Source organism: Coregonus clupeaformis, unplaced genomic scaffold, assembly GCF_020615455.1.
Source record: "Coregonus clupeaformis isolate EN_2021a unplaced genomic scaffold, ASM2061545v1 scaf0143, whole genome shotgun sequence".
NCBI lineage: Eukaryota > Metazoa > Chordata > Actinopteri > Salmoniformes > Salmonidae > Coregonus > Coregonus clupeaformis.
Window position 1 is genome coordinate 624,794 of NW_025533598.1, and position 16,765 is coordinate 641,558.

Sequence of the window (16,765 nt, forward strand, 5' to 3'; positions counted from 1 at the left end):
TGGGAAAGTAATTCTGCTTTGAAAAATACACTTTATCTAGTCCTTGGCCTATATCCTAATCTGACTTTGGTGCAGGTCATGTTGTTCTACACATTACAATCTCTGTTAAACACACACTATATCAAATAAAATCGATGTTTATTTGTCACATGCACAGGATACAGAAGGTGTAAACGGTACAGTGAAATGGTTAATTGCATAGTAGCAATATCAAAAACAGAAAGTGTCCGGATAAAAATATTGTATAAATATTTTACAATTATTAGATGATTCTTACCCAGACACACTTGTCTAAATTGATGGGTCATGTGAAATAAATGCTATAACCACCCCCCAGCCACATCTAGCTAAGTAGATGGATCACTATTGTCTAGACATGTACACATGTTCATGAAATACAATAGATGGCCGTAACCACCCCCAGACACACCTGGCTAACTTGATGGGTCATGTAATCATCTGGCAAAGTGGAGTCTTTCATTTAGACATGTAGCTAACTAAACAATGAACCGGCATAATCACAACTCATACTACTACCAATACAAACTGATTGTCATAGCTGTAGAATGAATCTGCAAGTAGCTAAAGCTAACCAACTAGGTTCAATGTTAGCTAGCTAGCTAACATTAGGCTATAACTAGAAATGTAAATATATTTCTGATTCAAATAATATTACTACACAGATCATACACGTAACGTTAGCTAGCGAGCCAGCAAGCTAATGTTTCATAGCTAGACTCTTACCTGTATACATGAATGCCTCACGGCAGACTGGAACCATTTAACTCCATCTTGTTTGTAGCTACATCTTGTTTGGCCAGCGTTGTGTCAAGTCACTCCGGTTCACACTGAACGTGGCGTGTGCAGAAAGTAGCCTATCACAACTTTTTCCAACTGATCTGTAGATAGTGCCTGCTAAATTCAGGGCATCAATGTTGTTAAGAAAAGTAGCAAAACCTTTGTAGTTCTCGATGGCTAACGTTATATCTTTTTAAAAAAGCAGCGGTAGAAAGGATGATCAACACAAACGCAGCTCACGTTATAGACAGAACCTACATGGCAGACCAATACAAAACTCACCTCCCAGCCAATCCATTATCTCAGCCAATCATGGCTAGCGGGAAGGTTCCTGTCTTTTTCCGTGGCTAAACCGATACAAGTTATTAAGGCACATGAAAGTTCACATGTTCCAGAAGGCAGTTTTGCCCAAAAACGCATTTTGATATTTATTTTTTATATGTCTCTCCTGTGAAGTTGTGATGTGCGACATATACGCCTAGCTTCCTGAAACGGGTCACAATTAACTGTCATAGCCCCACGTTAAAAGTATGTGACGGTGAGTTGAGAAGACAATCAGAAAAACTGTTAGAATATTTTTCAATTGACTGCCATCGCTCCAAATAAAAAAGTAAACATTGGCTGTTAATTACATAATTGTTTTCACATGGTTGGGGTCTTGAGAATTTTCAGATATCAAAATGGGGTCGTGGGCCAGAAAGGTTTGGGAACTAGATTGATTACATGGTCACCTTGTGCAGAGCTACGTGTTGGAAACAGATTCTATACCACCTACAACAAAGTACACAACAATACACAATTTAACCCACTAATTATATTGATCTCTATTAGACTGGCTAGCCTAGCACACCTAACATGGACATTTCAATATTGCCAGTTTGCTGTTAACTAGCTAGCAAGTGTCACTAAATTGGCAGTAAGATTGCGAGCCAGCTGAGAACCAACTAACCAACCATAGACGATTTATACACATTCATCATTGCTACCAACACACAGAGTGATGTAGCAAAACATTTTTGTAACAGAGTGTTTTCTAGATGGCTACTCTTATTTGCTAATGTTAGTTAGCTTACTTTAGCTAACATTAGTCAAATATGTTTACTCTGCTGTGACGGCCCTGGTACAGGCTAAATTTATTGACAGTGTGTACAGTGAGGGAAAAAAGTATTTGATCCCCTGCTGATTTTGTACGTTTTCTGGCTGAGGGAAGGAGGTTCTCACCCAAGATTTGACGGTACATGGCCCCGTCCATCGTCCCTTTGATGCGGTGAAGTTGTCCTGTCCCCTTAGCAGAAAAACACCCCAAAGCATAATGTTTCCACCTCCATGTTTGACGGTGGGGATGGTCACCCTGCTTAAGCCAGTACATGGGATGGTCACCCTGCTTAAGCCAGTACATGTCCAGGCCCGTCTGAAGTTTGCTAGAGTTCATTTGGATGATCCAGAAGAGGATTGGGAGAATGTCATATGGTCAGATGAAACCAAAATAAAACGTTTTGGTAAAAACTAAACTCGTCGTGTTTGGAGGACAAATAATGCAGAGTTCCATCCAAAGAACACCATACCTACTGTGAAGCATGGGGGTGGAAACATCATGCTTTGGGGCTGTTTTTCTGCAAAGGGACCAGGACGACTGATCCGTGTAAAGGAAAGAATGAATGGGGCCATGTATCGTGAGATTTTGAGAGAAAACCTCCTTCCATCAGCAAGGGCATTGAAGATGAAACGTGGCTGGGTCTTTCAGCATGACAATGTTCCCAAACACACCGCCCGGGCAACGAAGGAGTGGCTTTGTAAGAAGCATTTCAAGGTCCTGGAGTGGCCTAGCCAGTCTCCAGATCTCAACCCCATAAAAAAATCTTTGGAGGGGAGTTGAAAGTCCGTGTTGCCCAGCGACAGCCCCAAAACATCACTGCTCTAGAGGAGATCTGCATGGAGGAATGGGCCAAAATACCAGCAACAGTGTGTGAAAACCTTGTGAAGACTTACAGAAAACGTTTGACCTGTGTCATTGCCAACAAAGGGTATATAACAAAGTATTGAGAAACTTTTGTTATTGACCAAATACTTATTTTCCACCATAATTTGCAAATAAATTCATTGAAAATCCTACAATGTGATTTTCTGGAATTTTTTTTCTCATTTTGTCTGTCATAGTTGATGTGTACCTATGATGAAAATTACAGGCCTCTCTCATCTTTTTAAGTGGGAGAACTTGCACAATTGGTGGCTGACTAAATACTTTTTTCCCCCACTGTATATACTGAGTTCATGTGACAGATCATGTGACACTTAGATTGCACACAGGTGGACTTTATTTAACTAATTATGTGACTTCTGAAGGTAATTGGTTGTACCAGATCTTATTTAGGGGCTTCATAGTAAAGGGGGTGAATACATATGCACGCAACACTTTTCCGTTATTTATTTTTTATAATTTATTTAAACTAGTGATTTTTTTCATTTCATTTCACCAATTTGGACTATTTTGTGTATGTCCATTACATGAAATCCAAATAAAAATCAATTTAAATTACATGTTGTAATGCAACAAAATAGGAAAAACGCCAAGGGGGATGAATACTTTTGCAAGGCACTGTACTTCTCCTTCTACTAGTGGGCGGTATCTACATATGAATGCCGGACTTTGTCGTTCACTATGAGCAGACCAATACACAGGAATTCGAAATACGCCAAATTCTACCAGTGAAATGAAAATGCGCTCGTTCTAGCTTGTGGTTTGGATCATTTTAAAGTTAATGACAAAAACACAATGTTGTTAATGCAAAACTTTCACTGAATGCTTCAATAAGACTTTTAAATATACTTTTGAGCAGCAATGAACAGGGTTCACAGGATGACCGAAAGTTCAAAGGATGACCGAAAGTTCACAGGATGACCGAAAGTTCACAGGACCGACAAGATGGCGCCGACATACACCTTGTTTGTTGTTGTTGTTATTTCTTACATTATTTGCTCGAAACGTTATTACCTACAGCCGAAAATAACTTTGGGATATTAGATCGGCGGTCACTCACCAGAAATTATAGCACAAATTCCACTTCCTGGATCCTTTGTTTGAACTTCCTGCTCTATTCACCAAAAAAGCCGAGGCCAGAGAAGAGGAAGAAGTAGTGACGTCAATCCACCGAGTATATAACGTTCAGTCCCTGGACAAGAAAGTAGACGAGCTCAGGGCGATGATCTCCTTCCAGAGAGACAGCAGGGACTGTAACATAATATGTTTTACAGAATCATGGCTCTCTCCAGATATATTGTCTCCGTCCATTCAGCAACCTTCCATTCGCGTGGACAGGAAGAAAGAACTGTCCAGGAAAAAGAAAAGCGGAGGGGTTTGTTTTATGACTAACAAATCATGGTGTGACTGTGGCAACGTACAGGAAGTCCTTTTTGTTCTCCCGATCTGAATACCTCACCATCAAATGCCGACCGCATTCCCTCCCGAGATAGTTTTCTTTGGTTATAGTGACTGCCGTGTATATTCACCCCAAGCTGACACCGCGACGGCTCTCAAGGAACTACACTGGACTATGTGAAAACTGGAAACCGCAGACTGCGATTTATTGTAGCTGGGGATTTTAATAAAGGAAATCTGAGGAAAACGCTCCCGAAATTCTATCAGCACATCTCCTCAGACTGAGGTCGGGGGTTTGGTAGCCTGCTGTAAGAAGTCACAAAGTTTTGTCTCTAAGTCCCAGGGCCAGAGAGAGAGGGTTTGAGAGTAGTACACATGGGCAACTGTAAGGGTTTTCAACACGTTCTTTGAACGTTCTCTGAACGTTACAAATGTTTTCTTGTGCTTTTTATGGAACGTTTTCTACATGTTCTGAGAACGGAATGTATGTTTTTAAATACATTTTTTTAGAACGCTCTCTGAACGTTACTAAAGTTTTCTTGTAGTTTTTGTGGAAGGTTTTATTAACGTTCTCGGAACAATTTGAGAACATGACTTTAAATAGAACCACGAGGAAACCTTTAGGAAACGTTATGCTGAAGTACTTTTTACATGAACATGGTCTAAAATAATGTTTTAGGCAAAATCCACAATGCAACTAGTTCAGCATATTTTCTGTATAAAAAACGTGAAATATGTTTTTTAACCATTTTGCATGAACAGGGTCTATAATCATTGTTTTACATTCAGTACTGGAAGGACAGATGTAGAATACAACATGCAAAGGGTTTGAAAGTTTAAAAAAATGTTTCTTAACGTTGTTTCTTAACCTTCTCTGAACTATTTGAGAACATTCCCAATGTCAAACCAGTTGGAGAACGTCCCTAGAACATTACCAAAATGTTAATTAAATGTAACCAAACGTTGTGTTAAAGTAATGAAATACAAAGAAAATAACGTTTTTTTTTTGTCAAGTTCCTTAAATGTGCTGATAATGTTCCAAAGCCAAGCAACTATTCTGCACCATTCCCAGAACGTTGTGGGAAGGTTGTATGCCAAAATAACCATAGGACAACCAGGCTCGCACCAAGCTCTCAGAACGTTATGCGCAGGCTGGGGTTGATACGGTTGCTGGTGTGTTTCTGTGTGTTCCTACAGGTCCTATAATCAGAGTGGAGGTGGGAGAGGAGGTCCTGATCACCTTTAAGAACAGAGCCAGCCGCCCGTACTCTATACACGCTCACGGAGTGGTCACCACCGACACACACACACCTGTCCAGCCAGGTAGAACACACACACACCTGTCCAGCCAGGTAGAACACACACACCTGTCCAGCCAGGTAGAACACACACACCTGTCCAGCCAGGTAGAACACACACACACCTGTCCGGCCAGGTAGAACACACACACCTGTCCAGCCAGATAGAACACACACACCTGTCCAGCCAGGTAGAACACACACACCTGTCCAGCCAGGTAGAACACACACACCTGTCCAGCCAGGTAGAACACACACACCTGTCCAGCCAGGTAGAACACACACACCTGTCCAGCCAGGTAGAACACACACACCTGTCCAGCCAGGTAGAACACACACACCTGTCCAGCCAGGTAGAACACACACACCTGTCCAGCCAGGTAGAACACACACACCTGTCCAGCCAGGTAGAACACACACACCTGTCCAGCCAGGTAGAACACACACACCTGTCCAACCAGGTAGAACACACACACCTGTCCAGCCAGGTAGAACACACACACCTGTCCAGCCAGGTAGAACACACACACCTGTCCAGCCAGGTAGAACACACACACCTGTCCAGCCAGGTAGAACACACACACCTGTCCAGCCAGGTAGAACACACACACCTGTCCGGCCAGGTAGAACACACACACACCTGTCCGGCCAGGTAGAACACACACACCTGTCCAGCCAGGTAGAACACACACACCTGTCCAGCCAGGTAGAACACACACACCTGTCCAGCCAGGTAGAACACACTGCCAGCTGGACTCTATACAAGCACACAGAGTGGACATCGCAGACACAGACACACCTGTCCAACCAACAACGGTCCATGTTAGTGTTTAGAATGTGCTCTCCTCCCCTTTCCCCTCCTCTCCTCCTCTCCTCTCCTCCTCTCTTCTGCTCTCCTCTCTCCTCTCCTCCTCTCCTCCTCTTCTCTCCTCCTCTCCTCTCCTCCTCTCCTTCTCTCCCCTCTCCTCTCCTCCTCTCCTCTCCTTCTCTCCCCTCTCCTCTCCTCCTCTCCTCTCCTTCTCTCCTCCTCTCCACTCCTCTCCTTCTCTCCTCCTCTCCTCTTCTCCCCTCCTTCTCTCCTCCTCTCCTCTCCTCTCCACCTCTCCTCCTCTCCTACCCTCTCCTCTCCTCCGCTCCTCCTCTCCTCCTCTCCTCCGCTCCTCCTCTCCTCCTCCCCTCTCTTCTCCTTCTCTCCCCTCTCCTCTCCTCCTTTTCCTCCTCTCTCCTCTCCTCCTCTCCTCTCCTCCTCTCTTCTGCTCTCCTCTCCTCCTCTCCTTCTCTCCTCTCCTTCTCTCCTCTCTCCTCTCCTCCTCTTCTCTCCTCCTCCCCTCTCCTCTCCTCCTCTCCTTCTCTCTCCTCTCCTTCTCTCTCCTCTCCTCTCCTCCCCTTTTTTCCTCTCCTCCTCTTCTCCTCTCCTCTCCTCCTCTCCCCTCTCCTCTCCTTCTCTCCTCCTCTCCTCTCCTTATCTCCCTCCCTCCTCTCCTTCTCTCCCCTCCCCTCTCCTCTCCTTTCCTTCTCTCCCCTCTCCTCTCCTCGTCTCCCCTCTCCTCTCCTCCTCCTCCTCTCCTCTCTCCTCTCCTTCTCTCCTCCTCTCCTCCTCCTCTCCTCTCTCTCCCTCTCCTCTCCTCTCCCCTCTCCTCTCCTCCCTCCTCTCCTCTCATCCTCTCCTTCTCTCTCCTCAACTCCTCTCCTTCTCTTCTCTTTCCTCCTCTCCTCTCCTCTCCTCTCCTCTCCTCTCCCTCTCCTCTCCTCTCCTCCTCTCCTCTCCTCTCCTCTCCTCTCCTTCCTCCTCTCCTCTCCTCTCCTCTCCTCTCCTCCTCTCTCTCCTCTCCTCTCCTTCTCTCCCTCTCCTCCTTCCTCCTCTCCCTCTCCTCTCCTCTTCTCTCCCTCTCCTCTCCTCCTCCTCCTCTTCTCTCCCCTCTCCTTTCTCCCTCTCCTCCTCTCCTCTCCTCTCCCCTCTCCTCTCCCCCTCTCTCCTCTCCTTCTCTCCCCTCCCCTCTCCTCCTTCTCCTCTCCTTCTCTCCCCTCTTCTCTCCTCCTCCTCTCCTACCCTCTCCTCTGCTCCTCTCCTCCTCTCCTCTCCTTCTCTCCCCTCTCCTCTCCTCCTCTCTTCTCTCTCCTCTCCTCTTCTCCTCCTCTATTCTCTCATCCCCAGGTTATATGACAGAGTTCAGGTGGGAGGTCCCAGAGAGCTCTGGTCCAGGAGTCTCTGATCCTAACTGTATCTCCTACGCGTACTACTCTACTGTTGACTTCGTCAAGGTGTGTGTATGTTTACCTATATAACTCCTGAGAATGTGTGTGTCTACCTATTTCCAGCATGCCTCTCTATCTGTCCTTCAGGACGTGTTCAGTGGTCTCCTGGGCCCCTTGGTGGTCTGCAGACGGGGAGTACTGCAGCGTGGAACTGAGGGGGGAGCGAGGAAGAGGAGGGATGTGGAGAGGGAGTTTGCTCTGCTATTCATGGTGTTTGATGAGAATGAGTCATGGTACCTGGAAGACAACATCAGAACTTACCTCCACACTGACCCCAGTAACTTCACCATGGACGACTATTTTATAGAGAGCAACAAGATGCACGGTGAGTAGAGAGAGGAGGGGAGGGAGAGAGAGGAGGGGAGGGGATGAGAGGAGTAGGGAGAGGAGTAGAGAGGAGAGGGGCAAAGGAGAGGAGAGGGAATGAGAGGAGGAGAGAAAATGAGAAGAGTAGGGAGAGGAGTAGAGAGGAGAGGAGTAGGGAGAGGAGAGGAAATGAGAGGAGTAGGGAGAGGAGTAGGGAGAGGAGAGGAAATGAGAGGAGTAGGGAGAGGAGAGGGAATGAGAGGAGTAGGGAGAGGAGAGGAAATGAGAGGAGTAGGGAGAGGAGAGGGAAATGAGAGGAGTAGGGAGAGGAGAGGGAATGAGAGGAGTAGGGAGAGGAGAGGAAATGAGAGGAGTAGGGAGAGGAGAGGGAATGAGAGGAGTAGGGAGAGGAGAGGAAATGAGAGGAGTAGGGAGAGGAGTAGGGAGAGGAGAGGAAATGAGAGGAGTAGGGAGAGGAGTAGGGAGAGGAGAGGAAATGAGAGGAGTAGGGAGAGGAGAGGAAATGAGAGGAGTAGGGAGAGGAGAGGAAATGAGAGGAGTAGGGAGAGGAGTAGAGAGGAGAGGAGGTAGGGAGAGGAGAGGGAATGAGAGGAGTAGGGAGAGGAGAGGGAATGAGGGGAGTAGGGAGAGGAGAGGGAATGAGAGGAGTAGGGAGAGGAGAGGAAATGAGAGGAGTAGGGAGAGGAGAGGAAATGAGAGGAGTAGGGAGAGGAGTAGAGAGGAGAGGAGGGAGAGGAGAGGAAATGAGGGGAGTAGGGAGAGGAGTAGAGAGGAGAGAAGTAGAGTGGAGAGGAGGGGGAGAGGCGGTAGGGAGAGGAGAGGGAAGGAGAGGAGTAGGGAGAGGAGAGGAGAGAAGTAGAGTGGAGAGGAGGGGGAGAGGCGGTAGGGAGAGGAGAGGGAAGGAGAGGAGTAGGGAGAGGAGAGGAGAGGAGAGAAGTAGAGTGGAGAGGAGGGGGAGAGGCGGTAGGGAGAGGAGAGGGAAGGAGAGGAGTAGGGAGAGGAGAGGAGGAGGAGAGCGGAAGAGGAGGTGAGGAGAGGGAGGGAGAGGAAGAGGAGGGGGAGGAAGAAGAAGAGCCAAGCTTATAGAAAAGAGAGCGGGTGTGTCCCAATATTCTCTCCTTCCTCCCTAAATTTGCCCTTCCCTTCATGGATTTGAAAGGAAATTACGGTATTTGGAAACTCCATCTAGCCCACGCCAATCTGACAGAGAGAGATACCATGTTGACTGATATAGTACTGACACCTGTAACATATATTAATATACAGACAGAAGCTGACAGAGAGAGATACCATGTTGACTGCGATGGTATTAAGGAGTATTATAGTGTGTGTGTGTGTGTGTGTGTGTGTGTGTGTGTGTGTGTGTAGGTATAAATGGTAAGCTCTATGGGAACCTGCATGGTCTAACCATGTCTAATGGCCAGACGGTGGACTGGTATCTACTGGGGATGGGCAACGAGGTGGACGTACATACCGTCCACTTCCACGCTGAGACATTCACCTATAAAGTAAGACACTCCTCCTCCTCCTCCTCCACCTCCTCCTCCTCCACCTCCTCCTCCTCCTCCTCCACCTCCTCCACCTCCTCCTCCTCCCCTCCTCCAACTCCTCCTCCCCCACCTCCCCCCTCCCCTCCCATCACTCTCCTCCTCCTCCTCCTCCTCCTCCTCCACCTCCTCCTCCTTCTTCTTCTTCTTCTTCCTCTTCTTCTTCTACTGAGTTACATTGATATAAGGATATCAGTCAATTGAAATAAATTCATTAGGCCCTAATCTATGGATTTCACATGACTGGGAATACAGATAGTAGGGGCGTGGATCAGAAAACCAGTCAGTATCTGGTGTGACCATTATTTGCCTCATGCAGCGCGACACATCTCCTACGCATACAGTTGATCAGGATGTTGATTGTGGCCTGTGGAATGTTGTCCCACTCCTCTTCAATGGCTGTGCCAAGTTGCTGGATATTGGCGGGAACTGGAACACGATGTCGTACACGTCGATCCAGAGCATCCCAAACATGCTCAATGGGTGACATGTCTGGTGAGCAATGTTCCGTCTAAGCTGCGCGGGACTGCCACAAAGAAGAAACCCACAGAGAGAAGCACGAGATTGAACTTCACTCAACTTTCTAGAGCAGTGGTCACCAACCAGTCGATCTCCAAGGCATTCCTAGTCAATCGCCAAACATTTCTGTAAAAAAAAAAAAACGATAAAGCCTTGTGTTCCTATTTTGTTTTATTTGTCTCGGGCTGTTGGCGGCAGGTGCAACTGCTGTGCGCGCTGGGTAGGCAACTGTTTCTATTTTGAACCATTTTATGTGTCTGAAGGTACAAACTCTGCCGGCGGGAAAGCAAAATCAATCACTATAGGCCTACCACTACAGCGAAGTTGATACTGTGAGATTTCAAAAACGTTTTAAAACATGACTAAAGAGAGACTGTCAACGAATACAGCAAAGAGCTGCTGTTTTTATGAGTGAGTGTTTAAGTTTACTCAGCGCTGTCAACACTTTGTATTCAACACTTTTATAAGCCATAAAATGCACTTTCTTCCTATTTCCACTACAGCAGTAATGAATGAGTAGGAAAGTGGATCTATAGTCTTGTGTTATTATTAGCGTCTTGGGTCTTTTTTTAATATCGAGGAATATTTCGCATTCTCTGTTCGTAGGAGAAACAACATGAATTTGTGCATGAGGCAGAAGTAATGCGGTGCGACTCGAGTTTTGCCATCAGCTGGAAGACAGTGTCCCTTTTTATGGTCGGTGTCAGTGGAGGAAAGGGAGAGTGGAGGGCTGGTGAGAGGCGAAGGAAAGGGAGAGAGGAGGGATGGTGAGAGGCGAAGGAAAGGGAGAGAGGAGGGCTGGTGAGAGGCGAAGGAAAGGGAGAGAGGAGGGCTGGTGAGAGGCGAAGGAAAGGGAGAGCGGAGGGCTGGTGAGAGGCGAAGGAAAGGGAGAGAGGAGGGCTGGTGAGAGGCGAAGGAAAGGGAGAGAGGAGGGCTGGTGAGAGGCAGTGGAGGAAAGGGAGAGAGGAGGGCTGGTGAGAGGCGAAGGAAAGGGAGAGAGGAGGGCTGGTGAGAGGCGAAGGAAAGGGAGAGAGGAGGGCTGGTGAGAGGCGGAGGAAAGGGAGAGAGGAGGGCTGTTGAGAGGCAGTGGAGGAAAGGGAGAGTGGAGGGCTGGTGAGAGGCGGAGGAAAGGGAGAGAGGAGGGCTGGTGAGAGGCGAAGGAAAGGGAGAGAGGAGGGCTGGTGAGAGGCGAAGGAAAGGGAGAGAGGAGGGATGCTGAGAGGCGAAGGAAAGGGAGAGAGGAGGGATGGTGAGAGGCGAAGGAAAGGGAGAGAGGAGGGCTGGTGAGAGGCGAAGGAAAGGGAGAGAGGAGGGCTGGTGAGAGGCGAAGGAAAGGGAGAGAGGAGGGCTGGTGAGAGGCAGTGGAGGAAAGGGAGAGAGGAGGGCTGGTGAGAGGCGAAGGAAAGGGAGAGAGGAGGGCTGGTGAGAGGCGAAGGAAAGAGAGAGAGGAGGGATGGTGAGAGGCAGTGGAGGAAAGGGAGAGAGGAGGGCTGGTGAGAGGCGGAGGAAAGGGAGAGCGGAGGGCTGGTGAGAGGCGAAGGAAAGGGAGAGAGGAGGGCTGGTGAGAGGCAGTGGAGGAAAGGGAGAGAGGAGGGCTGGTGAGAGGCGGAGGAAAGGGAGAGCGGAGGGCTGGTGAGAGGCGGAGGAAAGGGAGAGAGGAGGGCTGCTGAGAGGCGAAGGAAAGGGAGAGCGGAGGGCTGGTGAGAGGCGAAGGAAAGGGAGAGAGGAGGGATGCTGAGAGGCGAAGGAAAGGGAGAGAGGAGGGATGGTGAGAGGCGAAGGAAAGGGAGAGAGGAGGGCTGGTGAGAGGCGAAGGAAAGAGAGAGCGGAGGGCTGGTGAGAGGCGAAGGAAAGGGAGAGAGGAGGGCTGGTGAGAGGCAGTGGAGGAAAGGGAGAGAGGAGGGCTGGTGAGAGGCGGAGGAAAGGGAGAGCGGAGGGCTGGTGAGAGGCGAAGGAAAGGGAGAGAGGAGGGCTGGTGAGAGGCAGTGGAGGAAAGGGAGAGAGGAGGGCTGGTGAGAGGCGGAGGAAAGGGAGAGCGGAGGGCTGGTGAGAGGCGAAGGAAAGGGAGAGAGGAGGGCTGGTGAGAGGCAGTGGAGGAAAGGGAGAGAGGAGGGCTGTTGAGAGGCGAAGGAAAGGGAGAGAGGAGGGCTGGTGAGAGGCGGAGGAAAGGGAGAGAGGAGGGCTGGTGAGAGGCGAAGGAAAGGGAGAGAGGAGGGCTGGTGAGAGGCGAAGGAAAGGGAGAGAGGAGGGCTGCTGAGAGGCGAAGGAAAGGGAGAGAGGAGGGCTGGTGAGAGGCGGAGGAAAGGGAGAGCGGAGGGCTGGTGAGAGGCGAAGGAAAGGGAGAGAGGAGGGCTGGTCAGAGGCGAAGGAAAGGGAGAGAGGAGGGCTGGTGAGAGGCAGTGGAGGAAAGGGAGAGAGGAGGGCTGGTGAGAGGCGAAGGAAAGGGAGAGAGGAGGGCTGCTGAGAGGCGAAGGAAAGGGAGAGAGGAGGGATGTTGAGAGGCGGAGGAAAGGGAGAGCGGAGGGCTGGTGAGAGGCAGTGGAGGAAAGGGAGAGAGGAGGGCTGGTGAGAGGCGAAGGAAAGGGAGAGAGGAGGGATGGTGAGAGGCAGTGGAGGAAAGGGAGAGAGGAGGGATGGTGAGAGGCAGTGGAGGAAAGGGAGAGAGGAGGGCTGGTGAGAGGCGAAGGAAAGGGAGAGAGGAGGGCTGGTGAGAGGCAGTGGAGGAAAGGGAGAGCGGAGGGCTGGTGAGAGGCGAAGGAAAGGGAGAGAGGAGGGCTGGTGAGAGGCGAAGGAAAGGGAGAGAGGAGGGCTGGTGAGAGGCAGTGGAGGAAAGGGAGAGAGGAGGGATGGTGAGAGGCGAAGGAAAGGGAGAGAGGAGGGCTGGTGAGAGGCAGTGGAGGAAAGGGAGAGAGGAGGGCTGGTGAGAGGCGAAGGAAAGGGAGAGAGGAGGGCTGGTGAGAGGCGAAGGAAAGGGAGAGAGGAGGGCTGGTGAGAGGCGAAGGAAAGGGAGAGAGGAGGGCTGCTGAGAGGCGAAGGAAAGGGAGAGAGGAGGGATGTTGAGAGGCGGAGGAAAGGGAGAGCGGAGGGCTGGTGAGAGGCAGTGGAGGAAAGGGAGAGAGGAGGGCTGGTGAGAGGCGAAGGAAAGGGAGAGAGGAGGGCTGGTCAGAGGCGAAGGAAAGGGAGAGAGGAGGGCTGGTGAGAGGCAGTGGAGGAAAGGGAGAGAGGAGGGCTGGTGAGAGGCGAAGGAAAGGGAGAGAGGAGGGCTGCTGAGAGGCGAAGGAAAGGGAGAGAGGAGGGATGTTGAGAGGCGGAGGAAAGGGAGAGCGGAGGGCTGGTGAGAGGCAGTGGAGGAAAGGGAGAGAGGAGGGCTGGTGAGAGGCGAAGGAAAGGGAGAGAGGAGGGATGGTGAGAGGCAGTGGAGGAAAGGGAGAGAGGAGGGCTGGTGAGAGGCGAAGGAAAGGGAGAGAGGAGGGATGGTGAGAGGCAGTGGAGGAAAGGGAGAGAGGAGGGATGGTGAGAGGCAGTGGAGGAAAGGGAGAGAGGAGGGCTGGTGAGAGGCGAACCCCTCAGTCTGAGACTGACCATCAGATGGAGGCACCATCAGCCCAGTAAAATATAAAGCTAATTATTTAAATATATGCCTCACAACTAATACAACAACAGATCTATTACCGGTGTGATCATATAGCCTACCTCAAACTTTTGAAATATATACTGAACAAAAATATAAACGCTACATACAACAATTTCAAAGATTTACAGTTCATATAAGGAAATCAGTCAATTGAAATAAATTCATTAGGCTCTAATCTATTGATACCATATGACTGGTCAGTGGCATAGACCCACCCACTTGGGAGCCAGGCCCACCCACTGGGGCACCAGCCCAGCCAATCAGAATTAGTTTCTCCCCACAAAAGGGCTTTATTACAGACAGAAATACTCCTCAGTTCCATCAGCTGTCTGGGTGGCTGGTCTCAGACGATCCCGCAGGTGAAGAAGCTGGATGTGGAGGTCCTGGGTTGGCGTGTAACAGTTCCCTGTTACTAGCCTGTTCAACCTCTCTTTCGTATCGTCTGAGATCCCCAGAGATTGGAAAGCTGCCGTGGTCATCCCCCTCTTCAAAGGGGGTGGCACTCTAGATCCAAACTGTTACAGACCTATATCCATCCTGCCCTGCCTTTCGAAAGTATTTGAAAGCCAAGTTAACAAACAGATCACCGACCACACCCACCGTACCTTCTCCGCTGTGCAATCTGGTTTCCGAGCTGGTCATGGGTGCACCTCAGCCACGCTCAAGGTCCTAAACGATATAATAACCGTGATTGATAAAAGACAGTAGTGCGCAGCCGTCTTCATCGACCTGGCCAAGGCTTTCGACTCTGTCAACCACCGCATTCTTATTGGCAGACTAAATAGCCTTGGTTTCTCAACTGACTGCCTCGCCTGGTTCACCAACTACTTCTCAGATAGAGTTCAGTGTGTCAAATCGGAGGGCCTGTTGTCTGGACCTCTGGCCGTCTCTATGGGGGTGCCACAGGGTTCAATTCTCGTGCCGACTCTATTCTCTGTGTATATCAATGATGTCGCTCTTGCTGCTGGTGACTCTCAGATCCACCTCTACGCAGACGACACCATTTTGTATACATCTGGCCCTTCATTGGACACTGTGTTAACAAACCTCCAAACGAGCTTCAATGCCATACAACACTCCTTCAGTAGCCTCCAACTGCTCTTAAACACTAGTAAAACTAAATGCATGCTCTTCATCGAATGCTGCTTGCACCCGCCCACCCGACTAGAATCACTACTCTCGGCGGGTCTGACCTAGAGTATGTGGACAACTACAAATACCTAGGTGTCTGGTTAGACCGTAAACTCTCCTTCCAGACTCAGATTAAGCTTCTAAAATCCAAAGTTAAATCTAGAATCGGCTTCCTGGGGCGACGCCAAGGGGGATGAATACTTTTGCAAGGCACTGTAATGCACACTCTAGAATGCCCTTCAAGCCAATCAGAAAGGAGTATTCAACAATGCCATGGTATAAATATATATGATAATACAGTAAATCTATGTGTTAACGTGATCCTCAGACGTACAGTGTGGATGTGTTTTAAACATTTCCCACCTCCTCCCCTCTCTCTCCCCTGGTGTGTGTGTGCATCAGATGGACAGTGTGCACCGTGCAGATGTGTTTGACCTGTTCCCAGGGACGTTTCAGACGGTTGAGATGACAGCAGGGAACCCTGGGACATGGCTGTTGCACTGCCACGTCACCGACCACATCCACGCTGGCATGGAGACTACCTTCACCATCACAGGTAACCATGGAGACCACCTTCACCATCACAGGTAACCATGGTGACCACCTTCACCATCACAGGACCCAAACCCAGATCTAACCTCTTGAGACCCAGACCGTGTGTTTGTGTGTGTGGCAGAGAGAGAGAGAGAGAGAGAGAGAGAGAGAGAGAGAGAGAGAGAGAGAGAGAGAGAGAGAGAGAGAGAGAGAGAGAGAGAGAGAGAGAGAGAGAGAGAGAGAGAGAGAGAGAGAGAGAGAGAGAGAGAGAGAGAGAGAGAGAGAGAGAGAGAGAGAGAGAGAGAGAGAGAGAGAACATTGTCTAACATCAAATCTCTTGTTTATCTTTTATTCCAGAAAAATCATCACATGGTGAGTAGACATGAATAAACATGAACCACATTAGAATGACTAGACATTGGTATAACATCAACCACATTAGAATGACTATTTCTCCCCTCTCTCCTGTAGCACCTGGCGTTGGAGGTTCCATCTCTCTTCTGCTACTGCCCCTGCTGCTGGCCGTCCTGCACTAGACTACAGCGGAATATCAGTTTATGGAATCAGCTATCAAACCAATCGGAGGACAGTCCTACAGTAGATAGAATGATGATAAATGACGGTTAAATATTACACAGATTTACCATCCAATCGTCCATATTACAGATTTACCATCCAATCATCCATATTACAGATTTACCATACCATAGAATCAGAATACTAGAATGGACATGAACCTTCTCATGATGGTCCAAAGGTCAGCCATGTTGGTCAGGGAGTTGGTCAACCATGGTTTGCCAGTGCTGTTATAACATATTTTGAAAAGCAATGAATTTGAAGAATTTGTCTGCAATGTATACAGTGCATTCGGAAAGTATTCAGACCCCTTGACTTTTTCTACATTTTGTTACGTTACAGCCTTATTCTAAAATGGATTCAATCGTTTTTTCCCCCCTCATCAATCTACACACAATACCCCATAATGACAAAGCAAAAACAGGTTTTTAGAAAAGTTTGCGAATGTTTATTATTATTTTTTTTGTAAATATCACTTTTATACATTTACATAAGTATTCAGACCCTTTACTCAGTACTTTGTTGAAGCACCTTTGGCAGCGATTACAGCCTCAAGTCTTCTTGGGTATGACGCTACAAGCTTGGCACACCTGTATTTGGGGAGTTTCTCCCATTCTTCTCTGCAGATCCTCTCAAGCTCCGTCAGGTTGGATGGGGAGCGTCGCTGCACAGCTATTTTCAGGTCTCTCCAGAGATGTTCGATAGGGTTTAAGTCCGGGCTCTGGCTGGGCCACTCAAGGATATTCAGAGACTTGTCCCGAACCCACTC

General features: G+C 48.9%; 1 protein-coding gene across 1 annotated transcript in view; it reads left to right on the forward strand.

Moving 5' to 3' along the window:
* LOC121542067 (ferroxidase HEPHL1) overlaps positions 1-16,342 on the forward strand; it is an 85,531-nt gene extending 69,189 nt beyond the window's left edge. Inside the window, exons 14-20 of the mRNA XM_045213707.1 lie at positions 5,372-5,497; positions 7,628-7,734; positions 7,816-8,053; positions 9,424-9,563; positions 15,289-15,442; positions 15,778-15,792; positions 15,892-16,342. Of these exons, the coding sequence (XP_045069642.1) occupies positions 5,372-5,497; positions 7,628-7,734; positions 7,816-8,053; positions 9,424-9,563; positions 15,289-15,442; positions 15,778-15,792; positions 15,892-15,956 (845 nt within the window). The 3' untranslated portion in view covers positions 15,957-16,342. The remainder of the gene's footprint in view (positions 1-5,371; positions 5,498-7,627; positions 7,735-7,815; positions 8,054-9,423; positions 9,564-15,288; positions 15,443-15,777; positions 15,793-15,891) is intronic.
* Positions 16,343-16,765: the final 423 nt, after the last annotated feature.